Genomic DNA, 27,331 nt, shown 5'->3' on the forward strand with positions numbered 1-27,331 from the left:
TGAATATAAAATTAATTAATTAACAAGTATTTCACTTTTTTTTTTTTGTGGTAACCTGGGGTGGTCACAGCAGTCAGCTATAGTAAAAGGCAGCCACCATTTGACAGCAGAAACTTGAAAAACATCCCCTTCTCACTACTGTGAAGCAGTTTCACTCTATTTGAAGGGCTATATGTCACTTCAGATTTGCTGACCCTTTTCTTACGAGTGTCAGTCCAAAAGGCTTTAAGGAAGGATTGAGAGCTCCAAAATGTCTTCTGAATCAAAGTCTATTTCTCAAACCTCATTTTAAAAGTTGGTATTACTTGACTAAGAGATAAAAGATGCTTTCCTTCCAATGGTAAAAGCAAGCAAACCATTTCTGTTCTGACTTATGCCGCTTAAACTGATTGTACATTTTGTGACAACACAGAAACCAAACAGCTACTGATGTCAACAGAAACAACCAGACCTAAGTCAAGTATCAGACAAATATTTCCCCACGTGTATTTTTGAACTGACCAAACTGGGTATAAAACCTTAGATCATGGGGAATCCCACACCCCCTACAAAATACAAATTCTTACCTTCGCAGTTTTGATGTAGTGGCTCAAAACCTCGGCTCGTATTTTTAAAGTCTGTGCATGCAGAATCTCTCTAACAACCCAGAAGCTTACCTAAAATATAGAAAAAATGCCTTTTTAAAAATACAAAGTTTCAACAGTATACTTTTAAACTTTTATTTATTTTTATTGACGTATGATCTATGGAAACAGACTTGAGTCCCGGGAAAGCTTGAGGGTGAGATCACACGTAAAGCAAATGGCAAAACGCTCAAACTTCGAACAGTGCTCTCCAAGGAAAATAAAATCATAAAGAAATGTTATGGAAAGCCTACAAAATTAAGGAATATAAACACTAACACTGAATCATATCCACTGGTTTGCTTTCCCATAACATCAAAGCTGCATTATTTAACTCTTACATGAATTGAACAACTTCAACTATAATTCACTGACACTTCTAATACTTCGAAAAACAACTAACCCTGAACAAAATTAGAATGTAAGGCAGGAACCTCTGCCATAACCTAGCTTCTAGTACATACTCTTGTTTCTGGCTATGCCAATTACCTGCTGATGTACAGCACAATATCACATTCCCAGTTAAGCTCTCTAGGACTGACTGCACTGCTGTGTAAGATCCCTGCTAAATTCAGTATAAAGAATGGTTGCTGCATTTCATACCTACATGAATGTCTAATAAAGGCTGTACTTTAAAAGTGTTTGGTAATATGCCTAAACTCCACTATTTTCTCTTCTCTGCTCCCTCCCACCCTCTGCCCTCACATAGAATGATAAAAATTAAAAACTTTCATAGCTGTAATAAAGCAGTAGCAAAGAACGAGCAAAGGATAACAAATACTGCAGCTTTTATCATGTATTTGCTATGAGTTAGGAAAAAAATAATTATCATCAAGATACAGCATGACTGGTATTCAAAAAACTACTGAAAATGGTGTATGAAGAAATTTAAGTTTACTCTTACACATGAAAACCTTTCAACAGGTCATATTGCTTTGACTAACATTGTGATCAGGTTCCTGGCCAAAATCTCAATTAGAAAAATGAAATAGCCTGTTCCACTTTGTACAGTACAATAGCTCCTAAGACAGAAAAGAGCACAAGAAGATCCACACCTCCAAAATTATCAGATTGACAGTGAAGCTACAGAGATCTGATGAAAACTGGGACATGAAATCACAGCAGCTCTTTGGAACTGAGAAATGGAAGAATGACAAGAAAACCCACAAAAAAATCCCCACAAACCTCTTGCATTAAGAATCACTTCCTTTTGATCTGTTTGTCTAAGACCGTATTAGCCAGGAAAGAATTAACCATAGAGCTCAGGCTTCTGTTTCCTTTCATTTTTCTTCATTTTCTTTACTTTTTTCTTTTTTTGCAAAGTAAAATATCTGCTGACAAGCCGTGCTATCCTCATAAACAAAAAGTGGTAAGTGGTTCCATGTGATTACAAAAATTTCAGCATGTTGCCATGCTCAAAAACAGCAGATGTTTTGAAACCACTGTTTAAACTTAAAAGGAGAAAATATAAAAAAATTGTCTCATTTTTGATGGTGCATCATCAAATTGTAATAATCTGAAAATCATAATGACAGTACCTGTATTTAAATGACAGAGATTGCCATTCCCTTTGTTTAGTTATAAAATAATATTCCTTTAAGGACAGGGCTCCAAGTGCTGAGACAATCTCAGGAGCAGTGAGAGAAAAAGAAACTTTTGCACTTTCTTCATTGTTTAGAAAACAAAAATACATAGATTGTTGCCAGGCCTTCTCCAGTATTTTCTTTAATTAAATATTCTGAAGGTGTCCTTACTTAGACCTGCCAGCAGCAGGTATTTGCACTCGATGATCTTTATGTGCCCTTCCAACTTGACATATTCTTTGATTCTATCAAATACAGAAATACCAAATACCTAAAATATTTGACAGTACTTCAAAAATTTTGTCATATAAAGCTTGACTTCAGTTTGGTGCTCTGCTGTAGTTACACAGCTGGAGAAAAAGAATTTTTTTCCCCGACTGATCCATGAGTTTTTAAGGAGATGCTTTCCTGCTGAAGATCAAGGGAATTAAAATTTTTAACACAGATTTCTGTATCAGAAAGAATCAGGTAAGGACAACATACACAACACTCAATATTCAATACCAAGAAGACAGACCATTGGGGAAAGAAGCATCAAAAAGTCACCCCAAGACAACCTTAAGATCCCAAATATCTGATTTTAAGTTCAGAGTGTTGATGTAACAGAAGAATGCCTGTGATGGGCCAGACTGTGACACGCTCAGAACACAGAGCAACACTCCAGCATTTTCATCAGGACAAATATACCCCGATTTCCCCTGTTGGTCCTGACTTCTGTGGAAGTTCACTGGCATCACAGAGACAAACACTGACACACAAATGCTCTTGTTTTGCCCAAGGAAGACTGGTTTCTATCCCATCTGAGCCAGACCTCAGCTCAAAACTTCCAAGCTCTTGCAGGAAAAGAAAAAAAACCAAACAAACTAGAAAAAATTGCTTCAAAGCTTACAGCCCTCCAGTCCCTTCAGTGACAGAGTAGGCAGGAGATACAGAATTAAACACACTTAATCACTTCCACTTCAACCACTTCCAGACCTCTCTGATGTGTTTTTGCTGACATAAACACTGGGTTATGGCTGGTCTTGTCTGTTAACTGGTATCTTTAGAGAGCACCATAACCTAATATATTGCACATACTGAAAAAGCAATAAATAAAATAAATACTTTCATTTCATTCCTTACATAAATAACACATATTTGTTCCATGTATTGCTCTCTTGATGCATTTAAATGTTATTTTACCAACATCAATCAGCTACATGACTCCCAGCCTTTGGGTATCAATAACTTTGATACCAGTTCAAGGCAGCATTTAAAGCCTTGACATATAATTGTGTATTTATATTCTTCCCTATTAAGGTCAACTGAGAATAACAGGCTTAACTTTGAATATATCTGCTCTTGAATCACTTCTTAGGATTTTTAAATTATCTTATGTTTGCCTTATCTGAAATTCTAATTCTGTTATGCTGGTGCTTTTAAGTTCATAGTCACTGCTTCCAAAATGATCTTTGCTTTCTGTGCTAATCAAAAGATAAAGGGATATTCTTGAATTTCTCTAATAGTTTCTGGATTTTTCTTTCAGGTATCTCCCATGCATACTAACCACTCCATTCCTTAATTTCCAATAATTGCAGTTAAATCCACTGCAATTCAGCAGCACTACAACATTCAAGAAAAAGTTCTTCATACAATGTTTGCATTTGGGTTAAAAAGGGATGCAAAAAACTCAAAAAACACCCACAAACACAGTCATTAAAACATAAAATTTTCCTTTTTCAATCTCTTCCTTTAAAATTGTTCCAATGTACTGAATAGCTAGCTGACGAGTTTCTCTAATATTTTAAGCTCTGTGGCAGCACAGTTCCAGTCCCATTTAAATAAAAACCCCAAGAAAGAGATTTTCAGTTGAGGGACTCTGGTAACCAAGAGACCAATAGTGATCTTTACACAAACAGTTACCTTAAAAAAAACCTGTTTACTTGAAGCATATGATAAAAGTTTATTTTCAAAAGGTAACAGAATGATCTAGTAAGCGAACTTTGCAATTGTGTAATCTGACAGGTTTACCAGTAAGAACAAGTATACAACTTACTTTCAGAAGAAATCTGAAAAATGAGAGATCAGAGTTTAAAAAAAAACAAGTGAAGAAGTTATATATTTAAAAAAAAATATTAAGATACCTGGATATGGAGTACCACTCAAAAACAAATTATCCAAGAACAGAAGAGTCCTGGCACAGAAGGATTCAACTGATTTCTCTTCCCTGAACTCAATCTGTCTTTACAGACACCACATCCAATTATTCCATAACTAATTGCTGGAACTGCCTGATTCCATCCTCAGTGGAATGTAATCAGCTGCACAGAATCATCACTGCTTCCAAAATGCTACCTGCACATCATTTGGCTGTGAAGCAGCTGTTAGTAATTTAGTATTATTTTATTTAAAGTGAGAGCTGCTCATGGTTCTCCTTTGGCAAGCTGGGGGCAAAAAGGGAAGAAACAGATGCATAATGCTCAATTTAAACCCAGTGAAAACTTCTTAACAAAATTTTGATGACAAGTATTCCTGCCTGAGAAGGCCACAAGTCGTTATGGCTTCCCCAATCATTTATTTTAGGACTAAGCATTAGAACCCCCCAGGTAAATGGAACAGAAACAGTATTTGTCCTTTTCCCTCTCTACTCCTATACTGATGGCTTCCTTGATGCCAGAACAAAGGCTGATACAAGTCTTTATTTCAGCTATAAAGTTTCCCTCCTTCCTTCTGGCTACTGAGCATATTTTACCAATTCTTCAGTATGTCTGTTCCTGTAGTTCTTCAGTACAGCATGTAACAACAACTGAGAAGTGAAGTCCTTGGTAAGTTACACTGCCTAACATCATTTTTACTACAAAATCATTTCACAGTATTCAGCAAAACTAAACATTTCTTGGAAGAGTCAACTTCCATGAATAAGCGAGGCAGTAAATGTTGAAATCAGTGGCATATCAGTGAGATTAGAGTCAAAACCATGAGTGTTTTTATACTAGCTTACACATTCTAACAGGAAGAACTTCAAAAGCAAGATCAGCATAATTTCAACTAAATGCAGGATAGCAACAACAACAAAAGCCCTACCAAAAACTCCCAAATTCTTGACCAAACATCCCAGATCTCAATAGATGGTACAGTCACAAAAAGTTTGCAGTGTAACATTTTCTCTTCAGTCCAGTGCAGAATCAGGCAAGTGCCCAAAACCCAAACCCAGACAAGCATTTCAGTCAATAGGTTAAGAAATATTCTAAGTGTCATCAGTGAAAAGTAAGAGGATTTGATCATATCCACAATGAGAGCAACCACAGGAAGTGAGAAAGTACACAAGATCTGATAAGGAAAAAAAGCCCTGAAAAATTGAGAGGTTTGGTCTGAGTTTCAGATGATTAACAAAGATCTCTCAGACTGGGGTACAGAGGTTATGTTTGCAAGATGGCTTCTAAGTTAGAGACATGATAAAACATTTACAAAAGGAGGAATGAGAGAATTACTTCATCTGAGAGAGAAAATATGGCATTACTTAAAAATGTTTTGAGAGTTTTGAGAGAAGACTGAGTAGCTACACAGCTGGACTCCTCCAGCTTTAATTGTGGAGAACAGGAGAATTCTGTTCTTCTTTTAATACTTGATTTTATACAGAGAAATTGTTGAGTAAGAAAACCATAAATCTCAAATATACTACCTAAAAATTATGACAAACAGAGTTAAAGAATGAATTCTTTTACAGAGAAATTGTTTGGAATTTTTTAAAGTTTGCCTAGAATCAACTTAAAAAGGTACCTGTGCTGACAAGAGGCTTCTATTTCTAGGGACAAAACCATCTATGTGAAGCATAAGACACTGACCTAACACAGAAGGAAATTACATCTAATTACTAACCCAGAAATCCTGTATGGCAAGCCTTTAACCTGTAATTATGATTCTGTCTCTATATAAAAGACAGCCAGCAGTTCTGGGGAAAACATGCACTTTTTATCGATTGCTGCTATTTAAAAAAGAGTATTTCTTCAACACTGGTTTGGTCTTTCAGCATGTCCTGTAGATAAAAGTATCTGCAAAAAGGATTTCCTTTAGTTGTCAAGTAATCAGCTGTGATCCAAAATAAAAGTGATGTGCCAGAACACTTAATCCCACAGACTTTCTAAAATGTGTACATGTAATAATGCTGGAAAAAAATAACTCACGTGATTGAATCTTCTGGTGAAAGCAACAGCATTTGGTGCAGAACTGTATTTCTCTTTTTTATTCCAGCCACAGCTTGCCAGCTCCTGGGAGAAAAAGGATGAAAATTCACTTCTTTAATTTAGTGCATAAATACATGTTCAAAGCCAAAGGCATATAAAGACACAAATCTTGTAAGTTTTAAAATAACAGAGTAACAACACATTGAAGTAATACAGTTATACTTGTTCTGATTCCATCTGCAAATTCAGATTCCACAAGTATCATTTCTGAATTGTGTTGTTATTGGATTATTACAAGTCATCATTTGCTGAATTAGAGCTTTCCTAATTTTACCACAGAAAATCCTGTTTCACATGTGAATTCAAGCTAGAGAGCTAAATGTCCTTTTGTTTTTAATCACTTTCTGAAGATATTTAGAGATGATACACCTAGTTAACTCAGTCTAAGATCTGTCCCATAGTTTTAACTTGGCAAGTTACATTAAAGAAATACCAATAAAGTGTCATCATCTGTAGTAATAATAAAAGAAACACTATTTTCAGTTTTCCCTTCCAAAGAAGCCTGTTTTGGGAAACTGCATCATCTTGTTATTTACTATCACTTAATTTCAACAAATAGGTTTTTATTAAAATCACAAATAACTAAATGCATCAAAATGAGCTCTTCCATTTGTACACAACACCACATGAGGAGATGCAAAGACAGCATTCAGCACACAACCTGTTCCATAGTGCCACCAAGAAAAATAATCAATATAGACACAAGATAATTATTCAAGTGGTATAACAGCAAAGTACAGCCTTTCCTTTTTACTTATTCAAGTCTTCCTTCCAGATCATCCACTCTGAAGTGCTCTCAGTTTTACCACCATGCTGAAAACTCCTCACTGAAGCTAGATTCACACTATACATGCAGCTAACTTAGATAAGATGACTCAACACATAACAAGTAATTGTGCCATTTAAGACATAGTTTAAAGGAATTTGGTATCTGGATAGTCTAAGTTCTAATTTTTAAACTTTTTTGTAAATCAGAAACCTCTTAGCATCTTTCCAACCAGTGTCCCAGAACTACTAAAGAATCCCCTGTCACTTAAGAGGGACCCTGATTTCTTCTACTTGAAGTTTGCGGCGTGCTGGTATTTGTTAAGAGAAGACCAAGAGATTCCTAGCCAGGCACTGGAAAGAATGCAGAATTTCTGGCTTTGTACTTAGGGCCATTCCTTCAAATTTGAGCAGAAAGTTTTGCCACCTAAATTTACCCTGGCAAATCTGGCATATTCAGCACAGGAAAGCATATGCCCCTGTACTTAGACCTGCACTTCAATGACTATGCATGAGACAACCTCACAGTCCTGAATTACTCCTGTTCCAAAGGAGAGCAGGCTACTAGGAGAAGGGAGCTATTCATGAGACTTTTGATTAAATTCTCTGTCTCTCAGCATCTCTAGTTTCCACAGGAATCACAGCTCCGCACTAAGAGGAACACAAGGGTGTTCATCCAATGGCATCTGATAACCCTTCCCTAAGAGCAGTGAAAAATTAGTTGCCACCTCAGGTTTAAGGAAAACACTGGAATTTCTTACAAATTCAGGCCATGACCTTCAATTGCAATTGTCATCACTGAGTGAAAAACTCATAATTATTCTCGGCAGAAGCTCCCCATTGCCCTGGCCCTGTACATCTAAGGGCCCACAGGGTACACACATCAGTGGCAACAGATCTGAGAATAATGCAGAACAAAAGATCCTGCTCCTGCCTGGGAACACACACTCCCAGAACTTCTTCCAGTGGTGTTGAGGCACAGTCACACAGGCACACAGGAGCTGTGCCATCAGCTTTGATTCTTCAACAGCTTAGGGTGACATCCACACCACCGTTCAGGGACAGACACAGGAGAGGCACAGAGCTTTGAGATTCCAAAAGCCTTTCCCACCACCCCCGCTTAGGAAGTGCAGGAAACACTTCCTCAGCTCACTTGCAAGACTCCTTTCCCTCGTGCAGCCAACTTTTTCTCTCGTCTTCAAATTAAAAGAGGAGTGGTTTCCCTATGCCTGTCAGGTTTCCCAGCATGACCACCTGATCCTTCTGCCTTGAGGGACCCCTGCTCAGAACCCTCTTGCCCCTGTCTAGAACTTGTCTGTGTGAACTCCCTGCCCTTGATACTGCCATCCCACAGCCCAAAGATGCCATCAGCAGAAGAGCAGCCACCAAGGTTTTTGCCCTCCCTGGATTTGGCCTGGAGTGGTCCCACACAGTCCCAACAAGGACACATGGGACTGCACTCATGGAGGCAATAAAGCACACAATACCACATTGGAACTGAGAAACCACTCGTATCCTTCTATAAAAATACTCACTTCTCTGCTGAACAGGCTGTGCTGCCTATTTCTTACTTACTCTATTTCTTGATCTTCCTTTAGAATTCCACTTTTTCCACCAGAAGTTTCAAACCTGAAGTATTCCCCAGGATTATTTCCTTAGTCTGCCAGTCAGCTCAGGAACAGGAGCTACATCACTACAACCACCAGTTTCTTATTTAATGTGGTACATTTAAACTGATGTGAAAAACTGAAACACACAGGACCAAGATACAAAAACTGAACTTTCTCTGTAACTCATTTTGGTTTTCATTCCCTTTTGAATACAGAGCATTTTATTTTCCTTAACAAAATACAGTGGGAACATTTAAATTATAACTAGTGCTACACAGAAGTGAGTAATATTGTGTTTCTCACAAAAACCTTTACCTAGGTCAAGTGGAAAGTCTCAAAAAGAGGAGAGGAGAAGCAAAAATTAACAGTGGAACCGTTCTACAATTTAAGAGTAAACAGAGATTGAGAATACTCAGTAAGTGATTTTTTTTTTTCTGCTTAGCCTGGTGAAGCAGAGGGGACAAAAAGGTTAAAGACAATAACCCAGTAGAGATTTTCAATATGAAGACATATGGGCAAATAATTTTGGTTGATGTACTAAAACATGTAAAGCAAGTTATCAGATTTTCCCAAAAAAGCAAGCTGATGTGTTCTGCAAAGGGTCATGTGGCTGTTATTTAATGTTAACACAAGTACCAGCAGCACAGCCAAGCAAATCTAAGACTCCCTCCCTTCTTTTACAGTAAAGCACAGCTTTACAGTCACAGCTCTCTCTAGAAAGCCACAACCACTATGAGAAAGAGAGAGAGAGAACGAAATCCCAAAACTTGCAATTCCTAAGGAATAGAAGGAAATCTCATGACTGACTGGGGGAGCTCTATTTTTTTTCCCCCAAAAATTAAAATGCAAATTGTCTGCTTTTGTACAGATAGATGTTTATGTCAGAGAGGTGTGTTCCTTATAATCTTTAGTTCTTATACGGCAGCCCACTAACTATTAATTAGCAAACAAACAGTAATTCCTTCTCCTTTCTCAGAAGTAACTTGCAGGTATTTTTAACGAAGAAAGAAGGTGGTTTCCAAAACACAGGAGTGATACAGCCTGCATACAGCTCAGGCAGAGGATCATGTCACTAAAGAGTATCCACCCATAGTAATGGCTCAAGACCCTGCTTATGGCTGACCTCAGATGTGAAGGGATCCACGACTTTCCTTAACTGCAGATTCTGTAGGCAACACTAAGCCTCCAGTCTGTTTTCTCACCAAGCATGAAATGCTGAGTTGTAGGAGGCAATGTGCAGGAACTTGAACAGACATGTGAACTCACAATATTGCTAAGAAATTTGAATATAAACAGAAATATTTCTATTTACTTGCTACAGATAGAGGCAAAAAGCTGCCAAAGTATGTAAGTGAGCATGTGTATGTGTGAGCATGTTCATTGATTTTGATGCTAAAAGAAAAACTAGTATATATTGCTTTGGAAAGCATTATTCAGTTCTTTTTTTTTTAGATAACCAAGATGAAATTCTGGTATTGCTTTTTGTTTTTTAGAAAAAAAGCCACTTGTAATAATTAAAGAAATATTTTAACACAATGAGGAAAGTGCAATACAGTAATTTAAAAGATGCATAAAGAATACTGCTCACATAGCTTGAAGATGAAAATTCATCTCCAGCAATTAAAAAAAATAAGCATCTCTGAGTACGTCTTTCAGAAACCTTATTTAAGAAAATAAATGAATACACATTGAAGATTAGAAAACTTCATTCAGATATCATTCTGCAGTTTGGGAAGCAAAGGGAGATTCATAACTCATGAAACAAAGACTTGCTGGTGAATTACAAATTGGAATAAACACCCTGTTTTTAAATCATGGCACACTGGGGAAAAATATTACTCACCTCCCACCATGCATACAAATGAGAGCTGTGAAATTCAGCATCAGTGTTTAGAATGAAAATCCCCAAGTCTATCAATCACTTTCAGTCACTCACTGAAGACTCAGTTTAGGACCCCTTTTATACAGGTGAAATCAGCTCAATGGTGTTTTGTTTTCTAATTAAAAACTCCACAATGCTTGAGTGTACATGGCAAGGGATGGATAAAGATTTACAAGTTGATTGAAGACATGGATATGGCAAAGGCTGGTAGAAACTGGAAGGAAGCTCAGAAATCTACAACACTTCATTAACCTGCGGTCAAGAGGCTTGAGGTAACCTAAGCCTCCCACATCTGATATTCCCTTCTGCAAACCAGAAGCAAAGTAATTTAATTGTTTGACCTTTTCTGATGTGACACCTGATCTTTATAGCCCTTTTCCTCAGGGGATTAACACACTTTAGAGACACATCAGCCACCAGCTTCCGTGTACTGCAAAGGACCACTGATGGACAGGTAATATCTGCATTCTGTCAGTGCCTTCAGCTGCTTGTGTGTAGAGTCAAACAGTCACCCTTCCTCATGGATATTTCCCAGTGAAGGCATCACACCAACTTTTCTTATTAAATTTTTCTTATTCTTGTAGAGATTTCTTATAAATAATTACTTTCCAGATACACCAACCTACACTCTCATATTTTTTTCTGAACAGACTTGGAGTGCCTTTAACTGGCAGAATATGTTTATCCTGATCTTCTAATAGGACCTTTCCTTTTTAAAAGCTCTTCTCCAAAGTTTTAAAGCATATTGCCTTTTTATCTGACTCTTTTAAATGGTTTCCTCATACATATGTCTGTGTACTACTTTTGCTAATGTTAAGTACTGCTGTGATGTAGGTTCAAATCAGATCAAATGGAAAACTCTCCAAAGGATTAAACCAACAAAAACCTCAAACTCAAACCAACAAACTAAAATGTGAACCAAAAAGTACATACAGATCCACAAGTCCTGGGAAATACCTTGCTGAAATACTATGAAAGTTGAATCACGGCATCTTCAAGTACAGATCAAATAGTGGCCTTCAAAAAGGTAACATGAATGATGAAATCAATAATCACAGTCAAGAGATTGAGCAGGTTTCTCCACTTGAAGCAAAATATTCTTCAGCATGTCGCAAGAGTGACATAACAAACCTGCTGCCAGTGAAATAGTTTGTGATGGACTGAAGTGACTGATGACCTGAGAAATACTTCCACGGTACTGATAAAATAGACAATAAACTGAAAAATAAACTCTTGAAAGTGCAAAACAGGAAAATGCTAGCAGTACAGAAATGAGGAGAAACAAATTCATCACTTATTATAGTCACTGTGAAGATGCTGAAATGAGTTCAAGTCAGCTAAAATCTGAAAGGAACACAGCATTACATAAAAACAAACAAGAACACAAATCATCAGTGTATTTTCCCAGTGTATCCACAGATCACACACATCCTGAATGCCACTACAACCATTTTCATTTTGTCAAAGGAAAAGTGAAGCAGTTATGGGAATACAGGAGAGGATGAAGCATTAAAACAGGTATCAGTAGCTGAAACCTAGAACATTATTATCAGAATTATCAAATCAGGATGTTTGTCATTCAGAAACACTAAACCCCACATGCTTAGTCTCCAGCACAAGCTGAATTAAATACCAATATGAGTCCCGAAACAGACTATTAGTTCCAGTTATTTCTTTCTTAAAAACCCATATGCTTCAGAACTGTATGAATTGGGACAAAAATTAAGATTTACGGACATATACTTTGCAATTCCAGAATTTATACACTGGCATCACTTTTCTTACTTAAACTGAAAAACAAAGCTAACGACATACTTACCTCTGGCTGAATTGCTTTAAATACAGGCACATCCATTAATGTTATTTGACCCTGGAATAAAAGTTTCAAAAAAGCATAATTAAAATCAAAATTAGCCTTGCATTCCATTTAGGTGCTGTGCTGCTTAAGAACTGCACTGTTCTGCTTATTTTCTTATTTGGCTTTCATTTTGTACCTAATTTCAGAGATTTCAGCTTCTATCACAGGGTCATCCTGCAAAAGCAAAGAAAAGCATGCTCCCAGCTTTACACACACAAATAATAAGCAAATTATGAGAAATTATTCTCAGAAGCATAATCCTGCAGCTGCATAGGCAAGTAAGAACTTGAACTCAGAAACATGATTCAAGAGCCTTCCCAAGAAGACAAGGAACTGACTGCAGCTGCTCAAGGGTAGCTTGTCTCCAAACTCTGAATGAGTCCAGCTACACAATTCTATTGAAACATCCCCACAACTTTTCAATCAATACTTGAACCATATTTGAGTACTAAGCAAAGCAATTGTTCAGTTGCTCAGCAACAGTTAAAATTAAACATGGTCATCTCTTTTCCAGCAAGGCAGAGTCAATAAGGGCATTTTCATTCTAGGATGTTTGCTTAGCTTTAAAAAGAGTAAAGTCAAAGACCAGGTTTCGCATTTTGAAATATATTCACAGAGCCTTATTTTATTAATCCTGAACATTTCAGGATTGCTGACGGCCTATGTATCCAGTAAAAAAGACCATTCTTTCAAAAGTATCCCAGAAATACCAATACCATTTGAGTTCAGTATCACAAATTTTCTTTTAATCATGAATCCAGGGACCTTGTTCGGTTCCCTCAGCTGTCAGCTGCATGGCTTTATTCCCATTTCCTTGAAAACAGCAGTGCTCCATATATACACCCCAAGGTACACACTGACAGCTTTGTGACTCTCACAAATTGCAACTGCCATTGGATGTCCCTGTGGATGGTGGAACAGCTCCTCAGAGAAAGCCAACCTTGCAGGAAAATTTTAACTGGGATGCTCTAGGTGAAAGTCAGCAAGTACAGAGAGGTACCTGCTCTAATGAGGCAAGATGAGATTTGCAAAGACAACCAAATCTATGCTTGGTAGCACATCTTGACCTCTAAATGTGTTTTTAGATAGGAATTCTGATAGTCAATGATAAATACAAAAAAATTATATATATCACTTGTCTGTAACCAAAACTGACACAATTATCTGGTATGCTGCATACCAGGAGGAAGTAACAAGCCCTTTATATGTTTCATTTTTACACATTCTGTTTCCTGGGCTCTGCTCTAGTGGGCTGCTCTTTCCCCAAAATGGTGGGGGGCTGCAATGTCGATGTGCTGAAGGGCAGGAAGTCTCTACAGAGGGATCTGGACAGCCTGGATTGATGGCCAGTGGCATGAAGGTCAACAAGGTCAAGGGTTGGGTCCTGCCCTTGGATCACAACAACCCCAGGCAGTGCTACAGCCTGTGAGGAAAGTGAGGAACCCAGTCCTAGAACAGCAGCCACAGAACTCCCATCTCCAGTCTCCCATTTGTGTGCTTAAATCTATCGAGCTTTCCCAAAAATGTGTTCTTTTTGGTGACAATCTGGGTGAATGGGTGCATCATTATGCTTCTCAGTAAAGCAAATTAATAGGAAAATTGGTTCATCTTGGGAAGGTGGAATTAAAAGAATGGGCACTTCAATAAAATTCAAACAGAAGGCACATTAAAAGACCCTTACAAAAAGAGATGGGCATTTCAATAATTACTACTGTTTCACTGCAAATCCTCCTCACTAAAACAAGACTGCAATAACAGCACAATAAAAATAAGACAGGAAAGTGATGCTTTGTTCTCACTGAAAAGAGAAGACTTTAAAATAAATGTCCTGCTAGCCCTCCAGAATCCATCCTCTTCATCAGCCTGAACTGCCTTAGCTAAATTTGACTTCCTTCAGTAGTGATTCCTAAACAAATTACCACTTTAAAATGGGATCAATACAAAGTACTTATGAAATTAAAAGTATTATTAGAACTTCACACCATAATTCACATATCAAAATAAGTGCATACATTTTAAACAGGGACTCCTAAATCTCCTCAAAATGGAGATTTCAACACTGAAAAAATACATAAGTGTCAAGGTTCAGGATTAATGTTCATTACTAAAAATATTTGAAATTGCTATTAAGTACATTACAATATTTTTATAAGTCTGACAAAAAACCTCTGGAACTTTTAAGAGAGAAACCTTTTTTCTTCTAGCATCATGTTGGTATTAGGCTGACGGTTTTTTCCTTGCTTGTTTGACACATTTTTGCTTTTATAAAAAGCTTAAGTAACACTGTATCACAGAGGCATTTGTTCAAGAAACATTCATTATTGCAGCTCCTTTCAAAGATAGCTTGAAATTTCCATTATGAGTTCCCAGGGCTTAACAAATTGCTCACAATTCAAAGGAATCATGCCACTGAGAGCTGAATATCTAAGATGATTGCTAAAAAGCCATTTGAGTTTGTGGATATGACAGTGCAACTCACATCAGATTTTTTTAAACATTAACTTACTCTTATTTTTAAGTCTATAAGTCTGAATTTTTATTCTTTTAGAACATGCTTGCTCACTGCTATGTAAATAAAGCAGACCGGAATGCTGACAGTCTAACTGAAATAACAAAGCTTCAAAAATAAATTATGAGTTTTATGTTATGTGTCATTGCTCAACTCTTTAACAGCAACAAAAATCTTCTGCCTCAATTGTCTCAAGGGAAATTTAAACCCCAATAAACAAAGCCCCTAATTTTGTTTCTGCAAGTGAGAGAGATACAATGCGCTAACTTTTCTCACTTCAGCCCCTTAACCCAGCCAATACAGATTCTTGGAGAGCTTCCCTCTCCCAAATGTGGTTTAATGCTTTAATATTCAAACCAAAAATTGTAAGTGTTCAAATCAACTTGTTGTATGAATCATGCCAACCATAACTTCACTGGTTTTGGAGCTGCCAGCTGCACAGATTTTAGAAAAATAAAAATAATTACATGTGCAATACAAAACTGTGAATTTGCCCTTACTTACCATTTAAATAAGCATTCTGATTAAACAAAGATAGGGAAACCTGGTATTTTCTGTTTCCAGAAGTGCTATCTCTACCAAGTTCATTTAGATGATAAAGTATTTCATCATTGCACAGGGTGAGCTGAATGGAGGATTTGTTTCTGTTTGCCCTAGATCCTAGATAACGGTTCTGGAATACTAGTAGAAAACGAATGTTTTTTAATATATCACAATTATTATTATTACCACATAGCTCATATAAAGAGGTTTTACCCCTCTCTCGGGGAGGTCCACCAGGTCAGAAATTTTACATTCAAACAGCTCAGAACTACATTTCTGTGTGCTGCTTCTTTGAGGAATGTGAAGAAGCTTAATGAAATAAATTTTTTAAATATTTCCTGATTCTTTCTCTTTTCTATGAGGACACATGGATTACCCTCCTTCCATAAAAAAACTGTAACTGAAGAACTTCTAGTTCCAGTTACAACCACTGCATTAAGCTTCTCTCCACATTTCTATATGAAAGTTCTCATTGGACCTGGGCTATATTCCCAATTTTCTAGTCCCTAGTCCTTCTCAAGCATGAACTTCTTATATCAGGCCACTTGCTGTATGTACTACAAGTTTTCCCTCCATGTACCTACCCTAAGGACAGGGCACTTACCCCACTGCTCCCTCACAGACAGAAAACCCACAGTGTAAAAAGAAACTCAGCTTCTGTTTAAGATGAAAAAAGTCAAATGTCTGCAATCTGGTCATTGAAGAATACTGCTATTACCTGATTTTCCTTGAAGCCATGTTGGTTCAAGCAGCACTTCATAAATTGTTCCTTAATCTGAATTTCTAGAAGGAATTATATTTAAGCCCTCCAACTTGGCTTAGCGTTTTCTCTCTGGGCTGCCAGGATACTTTCCTCACTGAAAAAAATAGCTAAGCCTCTGTTTAAGCACAACATCAGCAGAAGAATAATTTTGCTGTCCAGAATGAACAACAGGGGATTCAAGTTCCTGTGCTGAAGCTCCACTTGTTTTCTCACAAAGTCCACTTCAAAACTTTTATCATTAATAGTTCTTCCACACACTATAATTAAGTTGCTGTTTCTTGCTCTCATTGGAAACATATTTACTCTAATATTCTTCTGCAAAGTAAAGCTAACAGGAAGTAGATAATCTGATATTTCACTGTCATAAGATCTCTGAGAATTCCTCCTTGTTTCATTGAAACCATTTTTAAATAAACTCTACTTGCACGTTGTTTCCAAAATAAGCAGTATTTTCTTCCAACAACCATTTGACAAAGCTTCACTGGAATGAAAAAGAAAGAAATACACATACATCTTAGCATGATCTTACTCCATAGCACTTCCAGGGACTAGGGCAAAGAATAAAGAATCCTTCTTAGATAACTAGGTGGGGGAAAAAGCAATGGATTTATACAGCTGCGCTTCCCTTAATTCTACCTCAAATATTTACACCACCGTGGCTAAGTTGAAGTATAAAATGGAAAAGTGAGTCAAAAAGTAATAAACAGTCTAATAATTAAACAGTAGCTGTCTAAGGAATATGAATTTACTGTAAAGCAAAAAATAAATATTTCCTCAACCTGAGGTTGGCCAGCACCTTAATTTGGAGCTCATGTCCCCAAGCATTCTCCTTTCCTTCAGGCTCACCAGCCTCCCCTTTCCACTGCCACTGCACCACTAACAGATCCCTCCCCCAAGAATTGTGCCCCTGTGTGCTCAAAACCACACTCCCCCCTTGGATGAGAATGGGGAGCATTCAGTGCAACCATGCCGACCCTGGACACACAACGGCCCCCCCAGCAGGGCCAGACACCACAGGGCAACCCTGGCACCAGCCTGGCTGTGGCTTCCAGCCCAGGAATAAAAAACTGAGCAGTGACCAGCCTAAAAGCAGGTCTTTAAATCAGAGATGGTCTCCTTACTAGTTACATCTACAAAGCCGCCCATTGAATCCTTAAATGTGTCCTACTTCCTACTCATTGAATGGGTTCTTCTTCCCCAAAATCTATGCAACACTCAGGTATTCAATACATCTCTTGGAAGCTTTCTGTAAGCTGCAAGGTGATAAAGCAAACTATAAATTTGCAACGGCAGCAGCAGCTGAAGATCTCACCCATTTCTGTAACTCGGCCCTTTCCAAAGCAGCCTTCAACCTCAGGAAGAATTAAAACCACCCAGTTGCTAACAAGGTTGTAACAGACTATTACATCTCTATTACAACAATTTCCATTACTGTTCAGATTGGCCCCCTTGAAGGGCTGGAAGACTTTTTCTTATGAGACAAAGGACCATTACATGAAACAGCACTCCTCCTGTGTGCTCAGAATAGTGTTAGTTGACTGCCAAAGGGGATAATATGGAAATAAAATCACCAAAAATATCTGCACTCAGGTTTCTCTTTGGCTTGGTAGCAGCTTCTTGAAAATATAAGATTACAAGTGATGGCTTTTTGTTGTCCAACTTGCCTCTTACCCACTAAATGACTTAACAGAGTTTTGAAATAATAATGATGTCTCTGAGACAGTGGGAACTGAAAACACATCTGTGTCTCTCATTGGTACTGAAATCATCATCATGGACTTTATTTTCAGCATATCTCAGACATGATTATCTTTTGATTTCTGTTCTTCCTCCTCTGGCATAATTGTACTCCTCCCATCTGCGCACAGTGACCCATTCTGACCAAAATGTAACAGATCACACAAGGTACAGGATGGGACCTCACACCATTCATGCTGACTTGATCAGTGAACTCTCACCTTTACACTGCCTCTGTACAGGAACTCTTCCACTGGAGCCAAGGTTTTCTAACCATTATTTAGACAGCTGTCTAACTACCTCTTGTGCAGCAACTTAACTTTTATTGCTATTTTACTGATTTTTTTCATGTTATCTTTCCTCTCAATCAATAATCTACTTAGGTAGCCCACAAATTATTTCATCAATCTACCACTTTAAAATAAATGACATTATTTTAAACGGCATTCACTCAGCTGTCACAGAGACATGTCTGTAGCCTGCATTGGATCCATTTCATAAGAGCTATCACTAAACAAGAAGCTTTCCCATACTTTGAAAAAGCAACTGGCAGCATCTCCATGTCCAACCCAAGAATTACTATCCACCACCAGGAAGCCTCACACACTTTTGCATTCTCAAGAGCTTGGCCCTATTGCATCACTGTGGTGGTCTTCACATCCACACCGAAACCCAGATGAAGATTTTACACCTCTCTGTTGCAGCAGGACTAAATCCAGGAAGAGTAAGGAAGTAACCAAGAAAATGAAAACCATCTTAAGGGTCAAAGATACTTTTCCTCCAGGGTACCTAAGTTTCTGGAAAAATTACTTATTTCTACAACACTCAGCAAGAATGATCAGAAAAATACAGCGCTCAAAGCAAAAAGGTGCTACTGTAAAAGCAGATACATGTGCCTGGGGAAAAAAATATTAACAAAGAAGTGCAGCTGTAAAGAAACATTGAAAAAGAAATTAATTATTTCCTTGCCAAAGGACTTAATACTGATGATTTTGTTCAATAGTTCAGAATTCTACATGCAAGGTGCTTCATATCGATTTACAGTAAATCAAACCTGGTATGAAGAACTAGATGCTTTAAAAGGGAAAAAAAAAGGTTAAAACAAAAGATGTTTCTTTTGAGGGACTGAGAGAACAGCAAAATTATACTTAGTAATAGAAACCAAAAATACAGGCACAGCTTCATAACTGTAATGTGAAATGCTCAATTAAAAGATTTCTGTTGGTGAGTACAACTCTACCCACTTCAAGGCATAACATGGAAAACACTGAATTTGAATACAGATTTTTATCTAACAAAGATTTCTTAAGTGGGTAACATTTAGAACACATGAAGTCAAAGGTTGCTGCACTTGAGAGGAGGATTAGATGGTAGAGCAAAAGGATTATGAAATGTGATTCTCTGACAAGGCACCTCTGTATATTCTGCTGTCCAAGAGAGTGACAGCAGCTCCACACAGACTGACTGATCTATTCTGCTGCCCAACAGCATTCACCACTGGTAAACAGTAAGAGCCATTCAACAAACTCATTCTGACCTGAATGCATAATTCCACTTGAATTCATGTCCCTAGCCCCAAATTCCCTAAGTACTTAAATTATTTTATGTACAGGAATCATGAGATAAAACTGGAAGCACAGCCAGCCAGCCACAAAAAAATCTTCCCATGGCAAGTAGGTGATTATATTGCCCAGCTATTCCTGACAACACTGCAAAGAAGAGGCCCAAACCAGATGACTTGAGCCTCAGTCAGGAATAAATCCCATAATTATGATCTCTAGCCAAGAAGAATTTGATATTTAAGTACCACTTCATAATCCAGCTGCCTTAAATTTTCAGTGTTCTTATTAAAATCAATTGAACCATTAATAGTTTACTGAAATAGTTATTATCAATTACAAATCAGAAGAAACTAAACTGGAATATTTTCGACATGTGTTACTCCATACCAATAATCTCCCCAGGAGAGCTCCTCATGAATCTCATTACTTGAATTAGAAGTACATTAAGAGCTTAGCAATCTTTCTAGTAACCCACCCAAATCACCTAGAGGGACCATCTGCTGTCCTCACCTCTACAGGGAGTAAAAAGAAAACAGTGTTTTGGTTAAACATCTCATAACTCTGTGCACCCAAAAGAAGAAAACTAGAAAAGCTTCCTAGAGCAAGAACTAGCAGAGTTAAGAATTAAAATGCCTCCAGCAAGAAGAAAACAAAGTACAGCTCAATTATATCCTTGCAACTAAAATATGCATGTCAGAATTAAGCTGCATCACATAGAATAAAGAATCTTTGGTCTATGCTACATATAAGAGTATGAAAATACTTGGACAGCAGAGCCCAAAAAGATCACTTAATTCCAAACAAAATAGAGACAACGAAGAACTAAAGAACAGGATCTGTTTTCAAAAACCCATGCATGACAGAAGTTAGGCAAAAGAAGAACAGAAATAGAGAAGCAGAGGAAAAGCTGCAAAGGAGATTCACACACAAAGTTATTAGAATTCCAGGACTTGCTTACCGCATATTCCTCTGGTGTAACCTTTAGAACATCAAATACCACTGCATCAAAGCTCTTCTTCAGCTCAGCTGAACCCTTGTCACTCAAGGACTCAGAGCTGCTGCTCTTCTGCAGAAACAAAAAAAAAATAAACAAAAACAAAAAACCCACAAAAAAACAAAAACAAAACAAAACAAAAATAATAACACTGAGGATATTTTGGACCTGTTCTCTTCTTTTTGTCTTCTGTTTTTTACACTCCCAAAAGCAAAATTTCTGTTCAAACTTCATTGATCACATAATTTTTCTCCTGGGTAAACCGCCAATTAAAATTCAGTCACAGAACATACCTTCTCCTGACATGGACTGCAAAACATCAGCCCCTCAAGGTGACATCTGGATTTTTACAGATTTCCTTCTAGCTAAAGGAGGGCAGAGCTAGATTAGATATAAGGAAGATGCTCTTTGCTGTAAGGGTGGTGAGGCCCTGGCATGGGCTGCCCAGAAAAGCTGTGGCTGCCTCATCTCTGGAAGTGTCCAAGGCCAGGTGGACAGGGCTTGGAACAGCCTAGGATAGTGGAAGGTGTCCCTGCCCATGGCAAGGGGCGGCACTAGATGGGCTTTATCATCTCTTCCAATCCCAGTAATTCCATGATTTCAAAGGAATTCCTCAAAACACAGCAGTTATATTTCAATGCATAATTAAATTCCAATTTTATTGACAGGAAAAGTAACAACAGCAACTACATCAACAAAAGCAATACAGTCACACTGAATTTCAAACAGAGAAAATATCACAATGCTAAGGAACAAAACAAGGTCTGCCCCAGAGGAGTATTTATTAATTCTCTTTCTTTTTCTCTTAAAAATGTGGAAGCTTACAAAAATTACACTGAGCTACATGTGTTCCTGTTGAGGGCATTTAGCAGAAGGAATTATAGTGTTGTTTTTGAGTTACAGGAATTCACATTTGCAAAAAATACCAGATCCTAGGATATCATTCTATGAACATTTATCTACAAAATAAAGATTCTGCTTCCCTGCAAAATACAAATGTGGTTCAAAAAATTAGCACTTTATATTGGTTTCATATACAGTTTTCACATTAAAGCAATACATCTGTGTTATGAGCAATCACTTCCTCTGGCACACAGAGGCAGACCTAGATTCTATTTATTGATTGCTGAAGTTGTGTCAGGGGAGGTTGGGCTTGGGTATTAGGAAAAGGTTATTCTCCCAGAGGTGGCTGGCCACTGAACAGGCTTCCCCAGGGAATGGACACGGCCCCAAGGCTGCCAGAGCTCCAGGAGGGTTTGGAAAACACTCCCAGGGATGCAAAGGGTAGGACTGTTGGGGTGGCCAACACGATCAAGGCCCTTTCTGACAGTCTGTGACATTTTACTGCTAATGTTGTAAGCTTTCAAGACCGTGGGTCCTTGAGAATTCAGCCAATTGAAATAAACTCATGTCCATTTTCAAGCACTTTTGTTATAAGGACACATTATAAAGAAAATGCTTATTTAATAATGATGTTCACTTTCAGTTAGATTGTGAGAGCACAATCTCTCTGAAAAATCTGCCTTTGAAAACACCAAAAACTCCAAAAAAGACAGGCAGTTTTCAGTAACCAGAAACATTTACGGAAACATTTCAGTTACAAGTCCTCTTTCCTACTTCTTAGTTAAGATAGAAAAAAAATACCATTTGCTTAAGGTAAATTCATGCAATTTTGCCAAAATATATTTTAGTCTATTTTATCAGACATCACATACCCATTCAAGACTATTTTGCTACATAAAAAAGTTGCTTTCCTCCAAGAAAATTTTTCAGGTGCATGCAAAAAAATAGTCAATGATTCATTAAGCAATTATAAGGGGAGTACAAGAATCTATATAAAAACAAACAGTTGTCTTGGAGACTGATGGCAGCTTTCTTGACAACAGTTGTGAAATTGCGGTGAAGATTATTTGGTTCTTTTGGCAACACGAGACCCCAGTTTTCCTTTCACCTTGTTTGTGGTATTCCCCACTTCCATACACAAGTACATACCCCACATAGCTCTTACCAAAACTCATATGTAAATACGTAAATAAAACATCTTCGGTACAGTCCAGAGATTCGAGGAAGGAAGCAACTACACCAGGACATTGTGGCTCTCATCACTACAGACTTTGTAGTATTCTAATTTCAGCCCAAGCCTCTTCCTTAACAAGTAGATGACAAATGGAAAACTCTATTTGCTTCAAAATAACAGGCATCAGCAGATGAGGTCAATCTCCACTGCCTGGCTGATGCACACACTCAACTCACAAACTCTTGGTTTCCAGATGGCAGAAGTTTTGATGGGCAGGAGGGACCCCCACCCATGCCAGAATATAGTGCAAGAGACAAAGGGAACGACTTTATTCCACTGCTGCTGTATCAGACTGCTCCTCAGTACACACACACACACACACACACACACACACACACACACACACAAGTACCTGTCAAAGAAAAGAACATTTCCCACCGGCCTTGCCAACCCAGCTTAATGTGCTAAGAGCATCTACTCTTGTTAAAACTTGAAAAGAAAAGCTTTCTTGTCTAGATGTGATGGAAGAGAACATGGAAAAAGGCAGTTTTGGCTATGGTATATGCAAATTCATGCTCTGTTTTGGTATGCCAAGTTCAGGATTTAACATTTGATTCACACTTAAACTGGGGTGTAGGAAACCAACACACAGAACAAGAATCTGTCAGATGAGAGCTGTTGAAAGAAAAACTTACATTTTAGTGCACTTGAAGTAAAAATTGAGTACTTAGTTACCCAGTCACTGAGGTTTGCAATCCTTACCTCTGAGGCAGTAGCTGCAATATTAACACTGCTGGACTGGCCGTTCATTAGGTCCATACTGCCCACACCATTAAACTTCTGCCCTACATTTACAGCAGCAAGATCATCTCCAAGGCAACCGAATAACCATTCCTGCAAAGAGCAAAAAGGTATCAGAAACCACTTTCTGCATGGGTTTTAATCAAGATTCAGTGCCTAAAATCCTTAACAAAAATAAAGGACTTCCAAAATGGCCACACCACTCTGAGGTACAGACTTTAGATCCTAACCTGTATTTTAAAATTACCTACTTAAAACCAACATAAACAACTGATGGTTCTATTAAATCCATCAGTTACTGGGAGTATTGACTTACTATATTCTTTTCCCCTGTTATTTTCTCTATGCCAGGAATCAGTATGTAAATATATGCAGTAGCCCTAACAAATTGACATCTGCAACATCAGTTCACATATGATGCTTTTCCTTCTATTATCAACTTTAAAAAGTATATTCCAGATGTTAACCCTATTAGGTAACTTTAACAAGGTATTATCCAATCACTTCCTATCTTATAGGACTCTTCACCAGCTTCAAGCAAAAATTATTACATTAAAAGCAATTAAAAGTACAAGTGGAATTTATACTTTTCTTCACAAATGACCCAAACTATTGCTAAGCAAAAAAACCCTGAACAGAAAAACACACAAAGGAAAACTCCACACACTGACTTCTATGCAACCTTGCATGAATACTATGACTTTTCAGAGAAAAGGCTGCAAAGAAATGGAAGCCTTTGGCATCCACCTTAAAAGCAGTAAGACTACCCAACCCCAGAGTGTTACAGAGTAAAAATTGGTTTGTGCTTCCATTAATGAGCTGTTAGTGCCCTCTAGTGTGAAATCTATTATAGCTTCCATGGAGCTATGCCTATAGCACACATGACTGCTTCCAAAGTTGCAGCTGTTTATGAAATTCACTTTTGGTTTGTAGTTTAATTCAGCTATTGCACGGTCAGTGACAGGTAACTGGGTAATTCCACATGAGAAAACAGTATTACAGCAGCTCATACTTAATGCCTCTAAGGAATGAAATAAAATAATCTGAAAAGCTGTATGTCCAAGTGACCTAAACCAACTGTCAGACAGACAAGCCTGGAAGGCAAGAAATTGCAATGTTTAAATGAGAAAAGATCCTAAAAAAAAAACAATATTTAAGCAATAAAATATCCTCAAATTTTAAAGTGCCACCTTAAGAATGCAACACAGAAAGGAAGGCAATGAAAGAGAGCAATGTGGGCAATGTCAGTCAAACACTACAGCTTCCAGGTATTTCTGAGTATTACCAGTTCCATCTGAGCTGTGCTTCTGCAGTTCAGGACAGCCACCCACATTCTACCTTTTCTTGTTTTGAAAAAACTAAGGGAGCTTCCTCATTCCCAGGACAGAGGATACAACATTTCACTTTCATGTTACACTCCCTGCACATGTGGTTTAACACTGATTCCTCCACTAAAAATGCAATTAACTGCACATAAGATTTAAGTTACAGACCACATAAAGAAAAAAATCTCATCTCTGGCTTCTGAGTGTCACTGCTGTCCTGTCCTTCCCCATCTCAACTACCCTTCAGAGTGTCTTGTGGAATATTGGCAAATGCACAGCTCCCCAAGGCCTTGTCCTATGATGTTTTCATTTACTGAAGGGAAAAGCACAGAAATAAAACTCTGATGTGTTACAGGTTTTATTTATGCAGTGACAGCAGAGGACAGAGGTATCACACCTTCAGAACCAGTTTCAGGCCCCCCACATTTATCCCAATGTAATCTCTTCTGCTAAAAAAACGCCTACTTTTTAAAAATTTGTTTTGTTTTGTTTTTTAACCACTGCATTTTTTAGGGAAGTTGACACTTTGGCTTTGTATGATACAGTTATGGAGGGTATAAGTAAAATGTGTAATCTTAAATTAAGGTTATATATTCCACCCTTGGCTCAAATTGGCTTCAATTGTTCCCCTTCCCCATATTAATGGCAAACAAAAAGGGAAAGAATTAGGGATGTCCTTCTGTGCAAAGAAAAATAAAAACCTGAGCTCTGGGGGCCTTTTTTTTTGGGTTTTTTTTTTTTTTTTGAGGTATTTGTATGGTGCTAATTAAAAGAAATTACATGTATCATAGAAGCCTATGGAGCTTGCAGCTCAGCCTCACACCAGCAAGAGCAAACTAATTCCTCTATCATCAAATGTTAAAGCCCAGTTACCTCAACAATGACTCTCACATAACCCACAGCCACCCACAGGAACTTCCACCTCATATTTCCAACTTTCCACCTCTGAGGAACTGCCTGGAAGGTACAGCAGTGCTGTGTGTTGATCCAGGTTTTCCTTTTCTACCTGGTTACTGTCACGGGAGTTGAGAGAACTCTGTCTCTTTGTTAGGTGTGGGCCACCATGCTGAGAAGTGACTTCTGTGAGGCACACAAACATAGGGTTTTTTTGTTTTTTGTTTTTAATAAGTAGAAAATCACTTAGGAAAAAACCCCTCCATAAAAAGGAAATGGAGTTTACAAAACATAACGTCAAGCCATATCCTAACAAAGCTGTCCACACAATAATAATTTTGTGCCCACTGCTGCATTACAAGAATATGTCTGAATACATTTATACTTTTTCACAATTTGTGGAGATACAGTAAAGAGCTGAATTAGTACTGAACTGCTACAAATATATATTTATCAACTTTAAAGTTCCAGAATTTGCATCCTTGACAATGTCTAGCATTGACATGTCTAGCAGCTTTCAAAAGTACATCACCACTCCCATAACAGAAAGAGTCACAACAACAGTTTTGGTCAATGTGCCACTTGAGACAAATATTGAAAAAATCCTCACACCAGAATTACTAAATCATTTGCTTCCTATACCATCCCTCTGCTCAACACCAAAATATTCTGTGAACAGCAATATCAGAAAGTGATCAAGAGCAGAGAAGTTCAGAGCAGCACAGCTGGATTTGTGGAATGCTGTCACCACACTGCAACAGTGAGTCACAGTGTGCACTGCCTACCAGTTACCAAAACTGAATTACACTGAGAGTAATTTAAATTTCCAGTCACTTTCTTCTCTCCAATTTAATAAATGCCTTTGTGCTCAGCAATGAGTTACATGTGGAACTGAGTGTTTTGTATGAGGCACAAAACACCTAAGCATTTACACCAACCTGAAGCCTTGACACACTTCGTGGTATCTTCCCACCTCTTCATGCCATTCATACTGTACAGTAGAAAGCAAACTAAAAATACTGGTACAAATATTCATGACACCCAAACAATGAAAATATCTAGACTATTATTGTCGTTTAGCCCCAGCCAGCAACTCAGCCTCATGCAGCTGCTCACTCACTCCCCCACAGTGGATGGGGGAGAGAATCAGCAGAATAAAACTGGAAAATCTCATCAGCTGAGATGGAGACAGGTCAGTAGGGAAAGCAAAAGATTCACTGCTTCCCATGGGCAGGTAGGTGTCCAGCCATCCCCAGGAAAGCAGGGCTCCATCCTGTGTAACAGTGATTTGGAAAGGCAAAAGACACTCCAAATGTCATCCCTTCCACCTTCTTCCTCCAGATTTATATTACTATATATATGGCCTAGAATAACCCTGTTGGGGTCAGCTGTCCCAGCTATACCACCTCCCAGTTTGATGTGCACCCCAGCCTACTTGCTGGTGGGATGAGGAGCAGAAAAGGCCTTGACTCTGTGTAAGCCCTGCTCAGCAGTAACCAAAATATTCCTGTGGTATCAACACTGTTCTCAGCACAAATCCAAAACACAGCCCAACACTAGATACTGTGGAGAAAATGAACTTTATTCGAGCCAAAGCCAGCACAACTAAGCAGGCAGGGTCTGTTGCCTTCAGTGAGTTTTT

The 27,331-nt window shown here is 38.0% G+C and overlaps 1 protein-coding gene across 4 annotated transcripts in view; it reads right to left on the reverse strand.

Annotated features, from left to right (window-relative positions):
• The window catches only part of RALGPS2 (Ral GEF with PH domain and SH3 binding motif 2), a 108,486-nt gene that overhangs the window by 61,988 nt on the left and 19,167 nt on the right, over positions 1-27,331 (reverse strand). For 2 of the 4 annotated variants that reach the window (XM_062497866.1, XM_062497865.1), the window contains exons 2-6: positions 23,432-23,563; positions 20,617-20,724; positions 12,506-12,556; positions 6,370-6,453; positions 567-656 (exon numbers count right to left, since the gene is read on the reverse strand). In XM_062497866.1, the coding sequence (XP_062353850.1) occupies positions 567-656; positions 6,370-6,453; positions 12,506-12,556; positions 20,617-20,724; positions 23,432-23,488 (390 nt within the window). In that variant the 5' untranslated portion in view covers positions 23,489-23,563. Of the gene's footprint in view, positions 1-566; positions 657-6,369; positions 6,454-12,505; positions 12,557-20,616; positions 20,966-23,431; positions 23,564-27,331 lie in introns of those variants that run through there. The other 2 variants (XM_062497863.1, XM_062497862.1) reach the window with 1 other exon arrangement.

This window comes from Cinclus cinclus, chromosome 8 (genome assembly GCF_963662255.1).
Source record: "Cinclus cinclus chromosome 8, bCinCin1.1, whole genome shotgun sequence".
NCBI lineage: Eukaryota > Metazoa > Chordata > Aves > Passeriformes > Cinclidae > Cinclus > Cinclus cinclus.